The sequence below is a fragment of the Heptranchias perlo genome, chromosome 7 (genome assembly GCF_035084215.1).
Source record: "Heptranchias perlo isolate sHepPer1 chromosome 7, sHepPer1.hap1, whole genome shotgun sequence".
In the NCBI taxonomy this organism is placed as follows: domain Eukaryota; kingdom Metazoa; phylum Chordata; class Chondrichthyes; order Hexanchiformes; family Hexanchidae; genus Heptranchias; species Heptranchias perlo.
The window spans coordinates 86,432,307-86,448,519 of record NC_090331.1 but is presented as its reverse complement, the minus strand read 5'-3'; the positions used below and the strand labels follow the sequence as shown (position 1 = coordinate 86,448,519).

The window sequence follows — 16,213 nt, the reverse complement described above, 5'->3', positions numbered from 1 at the left end:
TGCAGACTGGCACATTCCAAGGTCCAGGACTACGTGCTCAGGGGCGCACTGAAGCTAGGTGCGGCCGCCGCAAAGGCTCTGTGGGGAAAGGCAGCCGTTTAGAGCCTACCCGCCACTGTATACCGAGGGGCTGCAATCAGGGAAAAACCCCCCGGGTAGAATGTAAAATTCAAATTGCTGTAATGTACCTGTAACGAATCTGTAATCAATAATCTGTATTGAGTATAATGCAATGAGACACCCCAGAGTGTCATGAACTGTAATTATGTACAATGTGTTCATTGAACTGTACTTGATTTAACCTGCAAATTGTATAATCTGTATTGTGTACGTTTGGAATGTGATATGAGAACTGTATTGTATGTTTTGCTACAAATTTTACGAATAAAGTATATTTTTTGAAAAAAAAACTGTTTCTCTCTCCACAGCATTTTCTATTTTCATACCACAATAACTAACTGGTTCAACTAAATTAACGGTGAATTGAAAAGTCAGTCCATTAAAACACTGTTCTGAAGCACAGTCTTTCATTTTTGGACTGGACCTTTAAATTAACCCTGGGGCAAATGATAGTCTAGTTTCTGCCGTTGTTTTCAAAGGTTACAGAAAACATGTTTGGCAGAATTTCCATCCCATTCCCAGTAAAGACAAGGCTCCCTGCCCAAAAACAGTTCAGGTTTCGGTGGCAGTGCCTGCTCCACAGACTTATGCCCCAATTCAGATTTAATCTGGACAACTGGTAGAAAAATAACTTAGTTTGCCATTTGCGCTCTACAATAGTTCGCTAGGAAGTGATCCTAGCAGAGAGATCCTAAAAAGATTTTTTTTTAAAAACTAATTTAATTGGGGATTGGGCGAGGCATTAGGTTAGCCACAGTCCTTTTCACCAGAGTCCTAGGCCAGGATTTAGGCGAGACTGATGGGATGAAGATTTCTTACCTCTGCTAGCATTAAGGGTCTTAGGTTAAATGGCGTTGGACAATCTGAACCCAATACTTAATGAATGGGAGGCCACAGCACAAAATTACCCATACTTTTATTTGCAATCTCACTCAGAGACCAGAAAGATCCATGTTGCGTTCAAGAGGAAAGTGGCAATGTATTCAAGCATTTCACAGTGAGTTACCAGGCCACCTGTGGCGAGTTCCTGCTACCTGCTGTTTACCTAACACTTATTAGTTGCCTAATAAACTGATGACTAGTCTCCTTAGGGCAGGGTGAGGAGGAAAGTGGGGATCTTTTTTGAGTCAAGATGACGCCACGATGGCTCCACACCTGATGGTGGATGATCTGAATCAAGTCAACTTTCTGTTCACGGGATGTGGCCACATTTATCGCCCATTTCTAGTTGCCTTGAGGGCATTAAGAGTCAACCATGTAGTGTGGGACTGGATTCACACTGGGTAGGGGTGACAATAATAAACCAGTTGGGTTTTTTACAACAATCCAGCAGCTTTCATAGTTATTTTATCTGGTGTCAACCCACAAATCACTAGATTTAATGATTCAATTTCCCAATTTGCCATGGTGGGATTTGAACTCTCAACCTCTGGATTGCTAGTCCAGTACCATAGCCACAAGGCTGCTGTATCCAGTTGGTTAAACTTCAACAACCTCACTGCACACACTGCAAGCATCTAAGCTTTTGAATCTTGGCTAAGTGGGGAACATCCCTACAAGAGGGAAATAGAAACTCTACCTCTGTGGACCTTTCTAAATGAAAGCAGCTCCAATGAAAGCCTTGTTTCAAGCTTGGCTCTCCAGCTATCCATTGCTAGAGTCATTGGTTCTCAACCAAGAAGCTCGGTGACAAAAACAAAACAAGAACATACGGTTTAAGCTCCCTTATGAAAGCAAAAATTCTGTCTAACAAATGGAGAGCATGTGTCAGGAAGTGGGGTGAAAGAGGAAAAAGTGAACTAAATATATTTAAAAAAGCTATGAATACAATGGATTTGCTGAAAAGTCACCATATAGATTATTCGTATCTTTTATAATCTGAGCTGTGCTTCACCCATCCCATTAAAAATGGCTTGTGGAATGGGGATAGGGGAGAGATTGTGACAGTCCTCAGTTTATGCCATCAGTGGTCACCAACTCTTTGGTTTGCTTGATTAATAAATCCATCACAGTGATTATTGGCATATGATTACTTGTTGGTCATTAGGCTGGCTGTCTTGAGGTACATACTGGCATGGCTGTCCCAGTGCTGGTGATTTACAGCTGAAACAAGAATTTAGTTAATACCTGGTTCACATTCAATTCTGTCAGTAATTTGTTGGCAAGATCTTTCTCACTCTTGTCTGCTGCTTTAGAACTTACAAACAGCTGTTAAATGAACACAACACAAGCATGAAAGGCGCGCAACAAATAGAATTAATACAGTCGGGGCACGGCTGTGAACATGGTTATTGAAAGGAGAACTTTGGTTAAGCCAGCTTAAAGCAAGTTAATATTAATTTAATAGACTAAAGTTAGCCAACTTGAATAGAGAAATTCAACAATGCAAAATTCATTTTTTTTCCTTAAAAGGATTTAACTTAGGTTACTGATCCCAACACTAAAGCATGATCCTGCCACTGCTGATCAAAAACAAAAGGTGCGGTGTGGTTGCAACTGTAGGTTGAATTCAGAAATCCACACGCTACCCAGCAGTAACATTCTCAGAGCAACACCGATCAATATGTAGAGTTACAAACATTGTGCACTCTCCAGTGGAACGTGCCCCACTTCTAAGGCAATTCAGTCTCATCTGTTATTTCCAGAATATCCCCATGAGACGATGTTTCGCCTTCTCCTTCTATTGTGTTTTATTTCTAAAACAAAATTCCCAAATGGATAAGTAACTGCACCTAATAATCTGGCACCAAGTTATACAGCTCTGGCCTGAGGTAACAAAATCTCTGCATAAGCAGCAGGGTATTTGGGAGGGGGAAAGAGAAGCGAGGCAAATAAAAAAGAAAAGTCCCACTCCCAATTGTTATCCAGTCACCTTTGCTATAAAGTACACACGCAAAGAAGAACGGAGCTCGGTTGGACTGGCTGCTGACATTCACATATGAAAAATGGAAGCCTGCATAAGGTACTAGAAGACTACTGGTGATCATGAATTAGCATGTCACCATCATCAAGCGACAAAGAGAGAAAAAGAATATGAGAAGGTATATATAACTCATTGCCATGTGGTAGCATGTGGGCGTAAAGCAGTAATTTCCCACACAGGTCTTGACTGGGAAGGAAGGTGGAAAGAAGGCGTGCTTTTTACACAGGAAATTGGACAGGAAAGTAAACAGATGAGGCAGTTGGGCTGATCTCGTAAGTGGAGAGTTATGTAACATAGGCAGCAGTTTGGGAACAGGTCATTCCCTCTAGGGAATGGTACATGTCATGAGAGGGGAAGAGAGTGTCGAGAAAATAACAAAATACCAAAAAAGTGTGATGTCACTGATTCTTAAAAAACTTCTCTGGATACTTTAGCATGATATAACTGCTAAGTGCCCCATAAAAGAAAAAACTTGTAATTATGTACAGGTCAAGTGCAAGGAAGAAATTCTCAATTCTTCTCCCTTTACTGAGTGATGTTACAAAATTACATTAGTGGATTATGTACAAAAGTTGTATGTGAGTATAAAATTAAATCTGGCTAGTAACAAATAGCCAGACTGTAACAGGTCATCCTAAAAGCAGTCATAAGATCAATACAGATGAGGAAGGCCATTTGGCTCATCCCAGATCACCCAACCAGAAAAAAAACACTACTAGTTAGACATCAGTTCAAAGTTTGGCATTGGCTCATTTGAATTTCTGCTGCCTTGTTCCTCTGTCACGGTTTAACTTGAAATAATTTTCCAGATTTATCCTTTCTACATAATTTGCCTCTTTTGAAGGTGGAATAGCCTTAGTTCCTCCTGTTTCGCTACACAATTTTGTTCTCTGATGTAACGTTCGGCCTTGTGGATCTTTTCATCACCCCCCACCTGGGGTTTCCCTTGTGTCTTGCTGACTAGAACAACACTAATGTTCTACACAACCAATAATTACAAAGTAAGGGACTTTTCAGCAACTCACTAGGATACTATAAGGTACGAGCCCATGGAATCCAGGGTGCCTTGGCACTTTGGATACAAAACTGGCTTAGTGGCAGAAGGCAGAGGGTGATGGTCGAAGGTTGTTTTTGTGACTGGAAGCCTGTGGCCAGTGGGGTACCACAGGGATCGGTGCTGGGTCCCTTGCTGTTTGTGGTCTACATTAATGACTTGGATATGAATGTAAAAGGTATGATCAGTAAGTTCGCTGATGATACAAAAATTGGTAGGGTGGTAAATAGCGAGGAGGATAGCCTCAGTCTGCAGGACGATATAGATGGGTTGGTCAGATGGGCGGAACAGTGGCAAATGGAATTTAACCCGGAAAAGTGCGAGGTGATGCACTTTGGAGGGACTAACAAGGCAAGGGAATACACAATGAATGGGAGGACCCTAGGCAAGACAGAGGGTCAGAGGGATCTTGGTGTGCAAGTTCACAGATCCCTGAAGGCGCCGGAACAGGTAGATAAGGTGGTAAAGAAGGCATATGGGATACTTGCCTTTATTAGCCGAGGCATAGAATATAAGAGCAAGGAGGTTATGATGGAGCTGTATAAAACACTGGTTAGGCCACAGCTGGAGTACTGTGTGCAGTTCTGGTCGCCACACTACAGGAAGGATGTGATCGCTTTGGAGAGGGTGCAGAGGAGATTCACCAGGATGTTACCAGGGCTGGAGCGCTTCAGCTATGAAGAGAGACTGGGAAGATTGGGTTTGTTTTCCTTGGAGCAGAGGAGGCTGAGGGGGGACATGATTGAGGTGTACAAAATTATGAGGGGCACAGATAGGATGGATACTAAGGAGCTTTTTCCCTTCGTTGAGGGTACTATAACAAGGGGACATAGATTCAAGGTAAAAGGCGGGAGGTTTAGAGGGGATTTGAGAAAGAACTTTTTCACCCAGAGGGTGGTTGGAGTCTGGAACTCACTGCCTGAAAGGGTTGTGGAGGCAGGAACCCTCACAACATTCAAGAAGCATTTGGATGAGCACTTGAAATGCCATAGCATACAAGGCTACGGACCAAATGCTGGAATATGGGATTAGAGTAGACAGGGCTGATGGCTGGCGCGGACACGATGGGCCAAAGGGCCTCTATCCGTGCTGTATAACTCTATGACTATAAGTTACTGTAAGACTTACAAGACCTTTGTACATAATCACACAGTTGAATCAAAACTGTCACCAGAGCATTCACTGTTCAGCATTTGCTATTAAAACAGGTATAAAAGAATGCTAATCTACTCAATTTTTCATAATTCAATTGTTGTAAAGGATGTTTGCACAATTACCAGTGTAACTCAGTTGTGATCAGGCGCTTTATGCTTTAAAGCTGCTAGTTAGAAGCAGCCCAGTCGATATTCTCCTCACAATGTACTCTGCAGTGGCGCCATGAGTTTGAAATGCTGTCCATTGACCATCAGCTCCTGTTTATACCACCACACCTGGGTGGTGGAGTTCACCAAATGGCAGCCTCAGTGCTGCCTCTACCCAGGGCTTTAAAAGCAGGAAACACCGCAACTGGCCGATATCTCCCATTATAACATTCAGGATTACATGACAATTTGGCAAAATACAGCTTCCTTTGAAGATGCAGCCCTGTAAAATAATGAGTCTCACCAATGACAAGAAGAACAAAGCACCTCATGGTTGTGGCACTTGTGGGTCTATCACACTCGTACAGAAACTACAGTAACTTGTGGTCACTAGTGAGATTCTTTATTTTTAATATCATATTCACAATAATTGCAAGATTTAAAAGCTGCACGAGGAAATTTAAACTGGCAAAAAGGCAAGGATTCCATGTCACAGTGTTAATGAAGCTTTCTTTGCAGGTTAATATTTGTTTTGCTGTTATGTGCAGTAAGCCATTCTTTGAAATACCACACATCATTCTTTTGTTTAGGGCAAGGCTTGTAATTCCACATATTGTTCCTTTGCTATACTGTCCCAAAAGAGTATGTTCCTGTTATTTCTTTTAATGAGTCCTGTTGGTTACATCAAGAGGGAAAACAGTAAACATCACTTTCCTTCAAGGACTAACCCTGCCCTCCTCGTAATTCAGTAACTTCATAATCTTCTTGGGGGGTGGAAGAGAAGAAAGATTGAACAGGAAGGTGGAGGAAGGGGAGAAGGGGGAGTAAAAGAAAGTCAAGGAGAAGGGGAGGAAAGAAGAGAGGAGAAGTAGAAGAGAAAATGAGAAAGGGAGGAAAAAAAGAGAAGGGGAAGAGACAAGGAGAAGGGGAGAGAAAAAGAAACAGGGATAAGGAGAAGAAAGAAGAGAAGAAGTGAGGAGAAGATGTTAATTGTATCCGTGGGATTTATATCAATTAGTGTTAATTGTATTCAGATGGTGCACATCAATTGTATCCATTTATAAGAGAGCTAATCTGGGGTGTGGTGTGGGTATAATGTGGAGCTCAGTGAATAAAGGCTTGGAAGCAAAAATAAATTTACAATTAACAGAAGAGAAGAGGAGAGATGTAGAGCAAAGAAGAGAGAAGGAGAAGGGGAGGAAAGAGAGAAAAGGAGGAGAACGGAGAGAAAGTGAGGGAAGCTCTGCTCAACTTGTTTCATTTACATGGCTGGGATCATCAAAAGGATCAATTACAGTTCCCCTCCTGTCAATGCAGGCCAGAGGATATGTTCCACTAGAACTCTTCACAGTGGAACAAAGACTACGATGACATCACTGTGGCTATTCAACACTAATTTATAATTTCATAAATAAACCGTAATGCAAAAAGCTTATAGCTGTGTTAAAACTGTTGCACACACACAGAATTAATATGAATAGGACGTTGTAATCAGAGATATGGATAACCCACCAGTACCTGCAGCATAAGTATACATCCTTGATGCACTCTGCTGATGCTTCATTATTCTTAAATCACTAGCGTGATGTGCCACAGCAGCTGTGTAAAAGCACTTCTGTTCATTTTAAACAGCACAATGGGCATTGAGTTTCAGGGCTAGAATTGGAGCTGGTCAGTATGGCGTACAAAGCCGACAACCAATTTGACCATCCGAAATTTCTCATTCTTACAGATACACTCTGTGAAGGCAGAGGGACCATTTGGCATACAGGTCACATTGCCACTAACCACAGGAGTATCAATGTACCATGACAAAATACTAAGAAATTCTAGCCTTGTAGTTCAATTTCTGACTGGGCATTAGCCGATCAATTTAAAGCTGCAGAGTCCCCTTTCCAAGATCTAAATAGGCTGCTATAAAAGGAGTTATTTTACATTTCAAAGCACAAGAGGTAAGCTTTTACATACTGAATGTCAGCCCCATCTTCATACAAAGTTTGCTGAAATTATTTTCTCCAAAATGATCTCCTACACATCGCAAGTAGAACGAAAAAGGATGTGATCGACCAGCTTGTTCAGAATAGGACAGTTATCCAGTTGTTTAAAATTCACTTGGCGTTAAATTCTTCTGACACTCAAAGGATTAAAATACAAATGACCGTTTATAAGGTCACCCATCGAAACTCAGATAATCAACCTTTTCAATCAGCCAATTGCACAGACTGAAAAGCCAATCATCACAACCTCAAGGTCTAGCACCTGTGTAACAAGCACTCTTCTGGGTGTTAACTATGTTTGTTTTATTTTAATAAAGTCACATCCTATTAAACAGGCAGCATCAACATTCCTTTAGGGGCCTCTGGACTGTGTCTCAAACAGCCGACTGGAATATCTGCTACAGTGCAACCTATTGCAATGTGACTATGAATGTTTTTTTTCAAAAAATGGCCTAGCTAATGGTGACATATAAATATCATATCAGTCACATCTCTTCACAATGCTTAGTGAAATGGTGTGTCAACCATTTTACCAAGGCAACATCCATAAAAGTGTAAAAGGTTTAAGGGCTGCTCCAATACACTATGCAAGGATGTGATAGGACAAGAGTAGCCATGATGTGGAGATGCCGGTGATGGACTGGGATGGACAAATGTAAGGAATCTTACAACACCAGGTATAAAATCATGTCCTGTTGCTCTTATCACATCCTTGCCCTCTTGTCCTATGTAAGGAATCTTACAACACCAGGTTATAGTCCAACAATTTTATTTTAAAATCACAAGCTTTCGGAGATTATCTCCTTCGTGAGGTGACTACTCACCTGACGAAGGAGATAATCTCCGAAAGCTTGTGATTTTAAAATAAAATTGTTGGACTATAACCTGGTGTTGTAAGATTCCTTACATAGGACAAGAGGGCAAGGATGTGATAAGAGCAACAGGACATGATTACCCCGCAACTGAAGGAAGGCACAGAGCAGAAACCAAGCACCTCTCCACAGTGAAAGAGACAAATTTACCCTGGGCCATGGGTAAACTTTAGTGGCCTTTTGTTGGGAAGCACCAGCAGAGATCTCTGTGTCGCTTAACTGCCTGCCCTCACAGCTGGGCATGATGTGTGCTGCAAGGAAACCAAAGAGAGAAACGGCAGAAAATGAAGTACCGTAAAAATATACTGCCATAGGATGGAATGTACAATAAGGTTGCTTCTAATTAGGAATGTATTTACTTGTACCAAATAAAGTGGCTGAGCTATGAGCAGGAAGAGTACCACGTTGATTTTCAGTTGATTTGAGAGTCTACCACATTTATGTCCACCTACAACAGGTTAATGTTGCAATATCCTTATCCTAATACTTTTAAACTCAAAATGGACCTCGAACCTCATGAGCCACAATCAGATCATTCCATTGAATTTGGGACAAAAATCATTTCAAGCAGAGGGCCAGTTCTTATTTTTGTTTTCTATCCATTTCAGCATAAGCCTATAAAAAGCCCAGGGAAAGGGGTACCTGCAGCATTAATTGAATAAAGGCAAATAATCACTCTGGTGCCATTTGGAAGTCTACCTTGCTGTTTTGTATGAGTCGAGTGAGATGTTCAAAGCAGTTGCTATTCAGGAAGATTGCCTGAAGGACAGGTCTGTCGGGGCAGTTTAACATCTCTGGAATAGTGTCTGCAGGGAGAAAATTCAGAAATTTATAGTTTTCCACAGAGATCAGATGGAAAAGGTGTCTCTAAATACCTTGCTTTTCCCTTAGCAAACTTTGTTCAAGACCAATCTACCCCAGCAAAATTACAACCTCAGAAGTCCATCCCAAACTATTCTAATGCTCTCCTGGCCGGCCTCCCACCTTGCACCTCCGTAAACTTAAGCTCATCCAAAATTCTACTGCCTGTATCCTAATTTGCACCAAGTCCTGTTCACCCATCACCCTTGTGCTCGCTGACCTACATTGGCTCCCAGTCTGGCAACACCTCGATTTTAAAATTCTCATCCTTGTTTTCAAATCCCTCCATGGCCTTACCCCTCCCTATCTCTGTAACTTCCTCCAGCCCTACAACCCTCCGAGATCTCTGCACTCTTCCAATTCTGGCCTCTTGCATATCCCTGATTTTAATCGCCCCACCTTTGGCAGCCATGCCTACAACTGCCTAGGTGCCTAGCTCTAGAATTCCCTCCTAAACCTCTCTGCCTCTCTAACTCACTCTTCCCTCCTTTATGAAGCTCCCTAAAACCTACCTCTGACTATATTTTATTACATTAAAGTTGCTATATAAATGGTGTTGTTATTGTAACATATATAACCGTTCCATTTCCATGCATTAATATATTAATAGCTGCCCCACCTACAAGCAAAAGACATTCGAAGCAGGCACCGTTCTATGAATACTCACTCAGCATTTGTATCTGTAGTGCAATGAAACTGCTCTCCCAATTCCGAGATTTGCGATTAACCAGCAACACGGTGTGATCAGAGTTGAGCAGCTTGAAGTAATTCTCTAGGATTGTGCTGATTTCCACCTGCCGTTGATCAGAGCTGCTGGTCAGCAGCATGTGAACCACCTCCGTCAGGCACTTCAGGGTCAGCTCCAATTTATGGCTTACGTCCTCTGGGTCCTTGTCGTCCAACAAATCGCAGTCTGCCAGTACCCGCATCAAGACTTCCATTGTAGCCGGGGAGATTGCCTGCAGTGCATTCCGCTGAAATTACAATTCATGGTCACTCTCCATAAATAAGTCACTGAATTTTGCATCTATGATCAAACTGCAACCTAATACAATGATACCAATTTTCCTTTGAAACGGCTTTCCATTTACAGGTGTGGCTGCTTACCTTTTTGAAGTTAGCCACTGCATCGATACAAGTGGGCAGTCAACATAGCGAGTGTAACTGACCTTACCTTGTAAGCTTAAAATTATATTTTGGCTTCATGTTCACATGGTCACAAAGATGTTAGACCAGGAATACATGTTGGCACCCTTTTCAAATTTCAAAAACTTAGACCACCATCTTTGAGTCCCCTAAAGAGGTGAACTGTAGCTTATTTTTACTTGTTCTAAATGACAAGTTTCAAAATTGCACACTCAATCAGGGTTTCAAAATACTGACTTTACAAACAGACCACAGGGACATAATTTCATAACTTAAGTGGCTCTCTCACTGCGCTCAAGAGGGAAAACAAAAAATAAAATGTCTGCTTTTATCTTTTTCAACGCTGTGATTCTGTTGTGTTATTTGCTACCCATTGGTCTCATTTCATCTGATACCCCAGTTTTTTCTCAATATCTTTTCTTGTCCCCAGTGTAGGTCCTATGTTAAAGAAAAAAAGACTTGCATTTATATAGCGCCTTTCACGACCTCAGGACGTCCCAAAGCGCTTTACAGCCAATAAAGTACTTTGAAGTGTAGTCACTGTTGTAATGTAAGAAACACGGCAGCCAATTTGCGCACAGCAAGGTCCCACAAACAACAATGAGATAATGACCAGATAATCTGTTTTAGTGATGTTGGTTGAGGGATAAATATTTGCCAGGACACTGGGGTGAACTCCCCAGCTCTTCTTCGAAATTGTGCCATGGGATCTTATACATCCACCTGAGCGTGCAGACGGGGCCTCAGTTTAACGTTTCATCCGAAAGACAGCACCTCCAACAGTGCAGCACTCCCTCAGTACTGCACTGAAGTGTCAGCCTAGATTATGTGCTCAAGTCTCTGGAGTGGGACTTGAACCCACAACCTTCTGACTCAGAGGCAACCCTGCACTTTAGAGATAGGTTGTCATTTGGATGTTGGGTTGGAAGGTGAACTTAAATGACAGGGACAAAGAAATGGCACGGTAAAAATAAAAAGCAAATCGCTAATGTTAGAAGTGCAGAGGTAAGTCGGCATGGGAAAGTCAAAGACAGAATTATATGAAGTGGCCACCCAAAGTGATAACCTTTCTTTCTCTTTCAGACATTAACTGGCCCACTGTGCACAACCAACATCTTTCTGTTGGTATGAACTTCTGCAATATTACATAGTATTTACAGCACAGAAACAGGCCATTCAGCGCAACAAGTCCACGCCGGTGTTTATACTCATCATGAGCCTCCTCCCACCTTACATCATCTCATTCTATCAACATATCCTTCTATTCCTTTCTTCCTCATGTAGTTATCTAGCTTCCCCTTAAATGCATCAATGAGGGCGAGTTGGGTGTCATTGGCACAGGCACAATGGGCCGAATGGCCTCCTCCTGTGCTGTACCTACTATGATAGTATGACCTTATTTCTTTCCCCATGTGACTTCCCCTCATCAAATCCTCCTCCTCGTTCGGAAAGGCAGACAGCCCAGAACACAGATGCCTTTAAAGGCACAAATCTGCTTTGCCTTCCAATTTGTGTACTGATCAGGATTTAGCTGTGGTAGTCCACGGCAAAATTAACTGCTTCCGAGAAAGCTGACACTGCCTTCACTTACAAAACAGAAGAGAACAGACTTTTTTTTTAAAATACCCGAGGATTTAATGTATTATTAAACCATACAATCTGATACTGTACCAGCAAGTCTGCCATTGTATGCTCTAATTCAATGAATGCTATATCAGCATTTGCAGATAAGGGCAACCGGACTGTGAAACATCAATGTAATGGTGTGTTTATCATCAAACCAGTCGGCAGGCTGTCTCCGTACTATTTTAATTTATTGTTGGGAAGGAGCCAAGTCATATCTTTCTATATCTTTTTATTTTGGTCAATTCAATCATTCTCAACAACTATTTTTAACAATGCCCAAAAACACAAAGTTAGAGTTGAATACTACTTATTTCCATTTTATTTTTAGACCCCAATTTTCATTGCATCACTGCCCATTTACCAATCACTCCGTGACACCCATCACACCCCTGTCTGAGGGGTCAAACCAAGAACTATCCCAAAGCTCTGCCAAGCTTGTGCTCAGAGCCCATTGCATTTTTCTTCTCTCAGGTGAGATGCCCTTCCCCTCTGAATGACATTTCCCTACTCGAAGCCGAGATCAGGAACTCACCATAGGGGACAGGAAGCCATTTTACCATGCTGCACTGCTGGAGCTTGCCGCAAATACCAGTTTTGCATGTGCTGCGCATTTTGAACACTTTTCGGTTCTGCCATATTGGAGCTCGAGTTCAAAGATGAAATATTCAGCCTAGCCACAAGTTTCATACAAACAGAAAAAACTGCTCAAAGAGATATTAGATCATTACATTTTGCCAACTATGGGTTTGGTTAAGCTGGTAGAAATATCCTCAATGTTTGCTTGAAGTACGTTTACAAGAAAACAAAATAGGGAAATTCTAGGTTTCATCCCTGAACTGTGTGGAGTTAGCTGATCTCGGCTAGGGTGGCAGTAACTATATGTGAAGGAGGGTGGGGGGAACACGAGGAAAAAAAGACAGAATTCCTGACCGCTGCTGCCTAGGCAGGCATATCTGGAAATCAGTGGGGATCATGTCTTCCACTGCTGCAGAGACACAGTAAACAAACAAAGGAAGATTTCCTCTGTCAGTACAGTCCCCACCACTTTCGTGAACGTGATTTGCCCGCTATACGTGATGGCCAGTATAACGTGGTAGTGTTAATTTTGAGTTGTGGTGATACCATAGGGAGCTGTAACAATTCTGACTGTTAATGAAACAAAAAACGTAAAAAAATAAGAGGGAAATGGTGAGAGTCAGTGATTTTGACAGCGTAGGAAAGTACTGTACTTGCATCCAATGAAATGTTGTTTTTTTTTGCCCAATTCACTGACACCTGCAACAAAAATGTCCGTGACCTTTGGAACGCAGGCGATGGTTATCAATGGTCTTTCCCGGGTGCGTGCAATCTGATTTCCCAAGCGCATTGAGGCATGTGGGATAGCCGGTGAATCCATTGGACTCCCTAACAATTTCCGCGAGGGGGCCAGGTGCTGAAACTAACGCAAAATTGTCTTCTAGAGTTTGCTTAGGAGAGGAAATTGTCAGGTTTTCTGTAATTGGCCATGTTTTTTCCCTCTCTTGGTTTTTGCCTTCCGATAAATCATCAGAGACCTATAATAGATGTTCCTGCCCGAAATAAACGGAGTACTTAAGATGCTATAACTGGCAACTCAAAAGAGTGACTCAATTTCACGAACGGAAAAGCGTTCCAGAGTTTTACATGCAGCCACATAAGCTGGAGAATAATCATTTAAAAAAAACTATGAATAAATCAGTCTGTCATTTTGTTTCGGATGAACAGCTTTTAAGCAAGTGCAAAGCAAGGGAAAGGCAGGGGGGGGTGCGCGGAAAAGAATAAAAGGGATAGAATGGAGGGCAGTGATTAAATGACAAAAGGGATAATGGTAAAAGGGAAAATGAGACAAGTATACAAACATAAAATGGGTCCAGAGGAGATGTAAATGGTTACAGCAAAATAGCAGATGGAGAGCGAAGCATGGAAAATCTGGCAAAGGGATCTCCGGTGGAGTGGTCCACCTCCCTTTCTTCCACCACATTCCTGGGCCGCGCGACCTTTGCCAGATTTTCAATTCTGCCTTCCACCCTATCACAGACCTCTCCCTTTTGTTCCTTTCCCGCCCCCACCCCACCACCCCCACCCCCCGACCATTTCCATGGCTCTGTGTTTGTTTAAAGGATGTTCATCTCTAACACCTTCCAGTTCTGATGAAAGGTCATCGCCCTGAAACGTTAACTCTGAAACGAGATGCTGTCTGACCTGCTGATGTTTCCAGCATTTTCTGTTTTTATTTCAGATTTTCAGCATCCACAGTATTTTGCTTTTGTCCTCTTGTTTCTATTTCCTTCATGCATATCTGATCAAAAGTATTGGTGTCTAATAGTGAAATCATCTTTTGCAATGTGCCTCATTTGCACCTTTGTCTCACCTGTCCGCCTGCAACAATAGCACCAAAGAGATGAAGCAGACAGCACTTCAGACTCTCCTTCAGGTGCTCGCTCTCCTGAAAACACTCTGAAAAAGGGAAGAAAAAGCACACTGGTCACTTAAAAGGTAGCTCACATTGCTGGAAACCCAATTGAAAGAGAATGTGCCTTGTTGAAAACCCAATATAAACTTCACACATGGGAAGTAAAGCTGCATGGGGTAAGAATCAATGGCTTATGGCTGGTAACCGCCCAAGTTAACTTTTGCAACATTTCACTGGCTTTGGCCGTAATGGCACTGTTGAGATTGTTCACATCTTCAGATAACATAAACTGTCATGATTTAGCTTGAGTTATTCTTATGCACGAGAAAAGCCCTAAAAGCTTAATTGTTCAATCCCTTCACATCTGCTTTACAAGTCGACGTACACCATCTCCTTCACCTACATTTTCCTCCAGAAAGTAAACGTAGCTCTATTTATCAGTTCTCATTTAGAGAATGTTTCGAATTTTGCTTTTACCCCTTTTCTGTTTTTAATTCCAATTTTCTTCCTTTGCCCCCCTTTCCTGCTGAGATACGGTTCTGTAGCTGTCCTCAACATCCTGGTACCTCACTCATGGCCATTCTTTAAGGGATTGGACAGCGAGTGTTAGTGGACTATTTAACTATGGGTAAAGGGAGACGGAGAGAGGAAAGAGCGAGGATGGAAATCACATTAAAACCTGATCACTTAGCGTCAACACCGGCACTTTCAGCAAGGTCACTGGACAGCTATCAGGATTGAGAAGCCTGGCCAATTTTCCACTCTCCAGCCAGAAGACAGAGTCCAATTGTAGAGCCTCCACTAATGACCTGGGGTTTTTTTCATTCCTTCATGGGATGTGGGCGTCGCTGGCGAGGCCAGCATTTATTGCCCATCCCTAATTGCACTTGAGAAGGTGGTGGTGAGCTGCCTTCTTGAACTGCTGCTGTCCGTGTGGTGAAGGTTCTCCCACAGTGCTGTTAGGAAGGGAATTCCAGGATTTTGACCCAGCGACGATAAAGGAACGGCGATATATTTCCAAGTCGAGATGGTGTGTGACTTGGAGGGGAACAAGCAGGTGGTGTTGTTCCCATGTACCTGCTGCTCTTGTCCTTCTAGGTGGTAGAGGTCGCGGGTTTGGGAGGTGCTGTCGAAGAAGCGTTGGTGAGTTGCTGCAGTGCATCCTGTGGATAGTACACACTGCAGCCACAGTGCGCCGGTGAAGGGAGTGAATACTTAGGGTGGTGGATGGGGTGCCAATCAAGCGGGCTGCTTTGTCCTGGATGGTGTCAAGCTTCTTGAGTGTTGTTGGAGCTGCACTCATCCAGGCAAGTGGAGAGTATTCCATCACACTCCTGACTTGTGCCTTGTAGATGGTGGAAAGGCTTTGGGGAGTCAGGAGGTGAGTCACACGGCAAGGAATACCCAGCTTCTGACCTGCTCTTGTAGCCACAGTATTTATATCGCTGGTCCAGTTAAGTTTCTGGTCAATGGTGACCCCCCCAGGATGTTGACGGTGGGGGATTCGGCGATGGTAATGCCGTTGAATGTCATGGGGAGGTGGTTGAATGTCATGGGGTGGTGAGAGCATCTAGATCAGTTCAGGCCACGGATTAAATCTGGAATCTCCCTGGATTTAATGGCTCGGTGCATTTACCCATGGCCCAACAGGGAAGTCCTTTTGCTATTAATGTTGGGGCAAAACAGCACCAAAACACTTGCTGCCTTGGAATCTCAAATCAAAACATTTGCTGCGTACAAGCCTACTTTTTAGATAGTGTTGAAAGAAGCATTCCACATAAAGGGTTCTCACTTTTCCTGGTTTCTCACCGCCAAGGAAACATTAGATAATACCACAACTCAACATGCTAATCTCTGCTGACTGATAAGGTTTACACATGGT

At 42.6% G+C, this 16,213-nt stretch overlaps 1 protein-coding gene across 3 annotated transcripts in view; it reads right to left on the bottom strand.

Moving 5' to 3' along the window:
- The window catches only part of nbeal1 (neurobeachin-like 1), a 244,396-nt gene that overhangs the window by 116,096 nt on the left and 112,087 nt on the right, over positions 1–16,213 (bottom strand). For 2 of the 3 annotated variants that reach the window (XM_067988049.1, XM_067988048.1), the window contains exons 7-10: positions 14,290–14,375; positions 9,796–10,102; positions 8,967–9,073; positions 2,248–2,328 (exon numbers count right to left, since the gene is read on the bottom strand). In XM_067988049.1, the coding sequence (XP_067844150.1) occupies positions 2,248–2,328; positions 8,967–9,073; positions 9,796–10,102; positions 14,290–14,375 (581 nt within the window). The remainder of the gene's footprint in view (positions 1–2,247; positions 2,329–8,966; positions 9,074–9,795; positions 10,103–14,289; positions 14,376–16,213) is intronic. The other variant, XM_067988050.1, reaches the window with a different exon arrangement.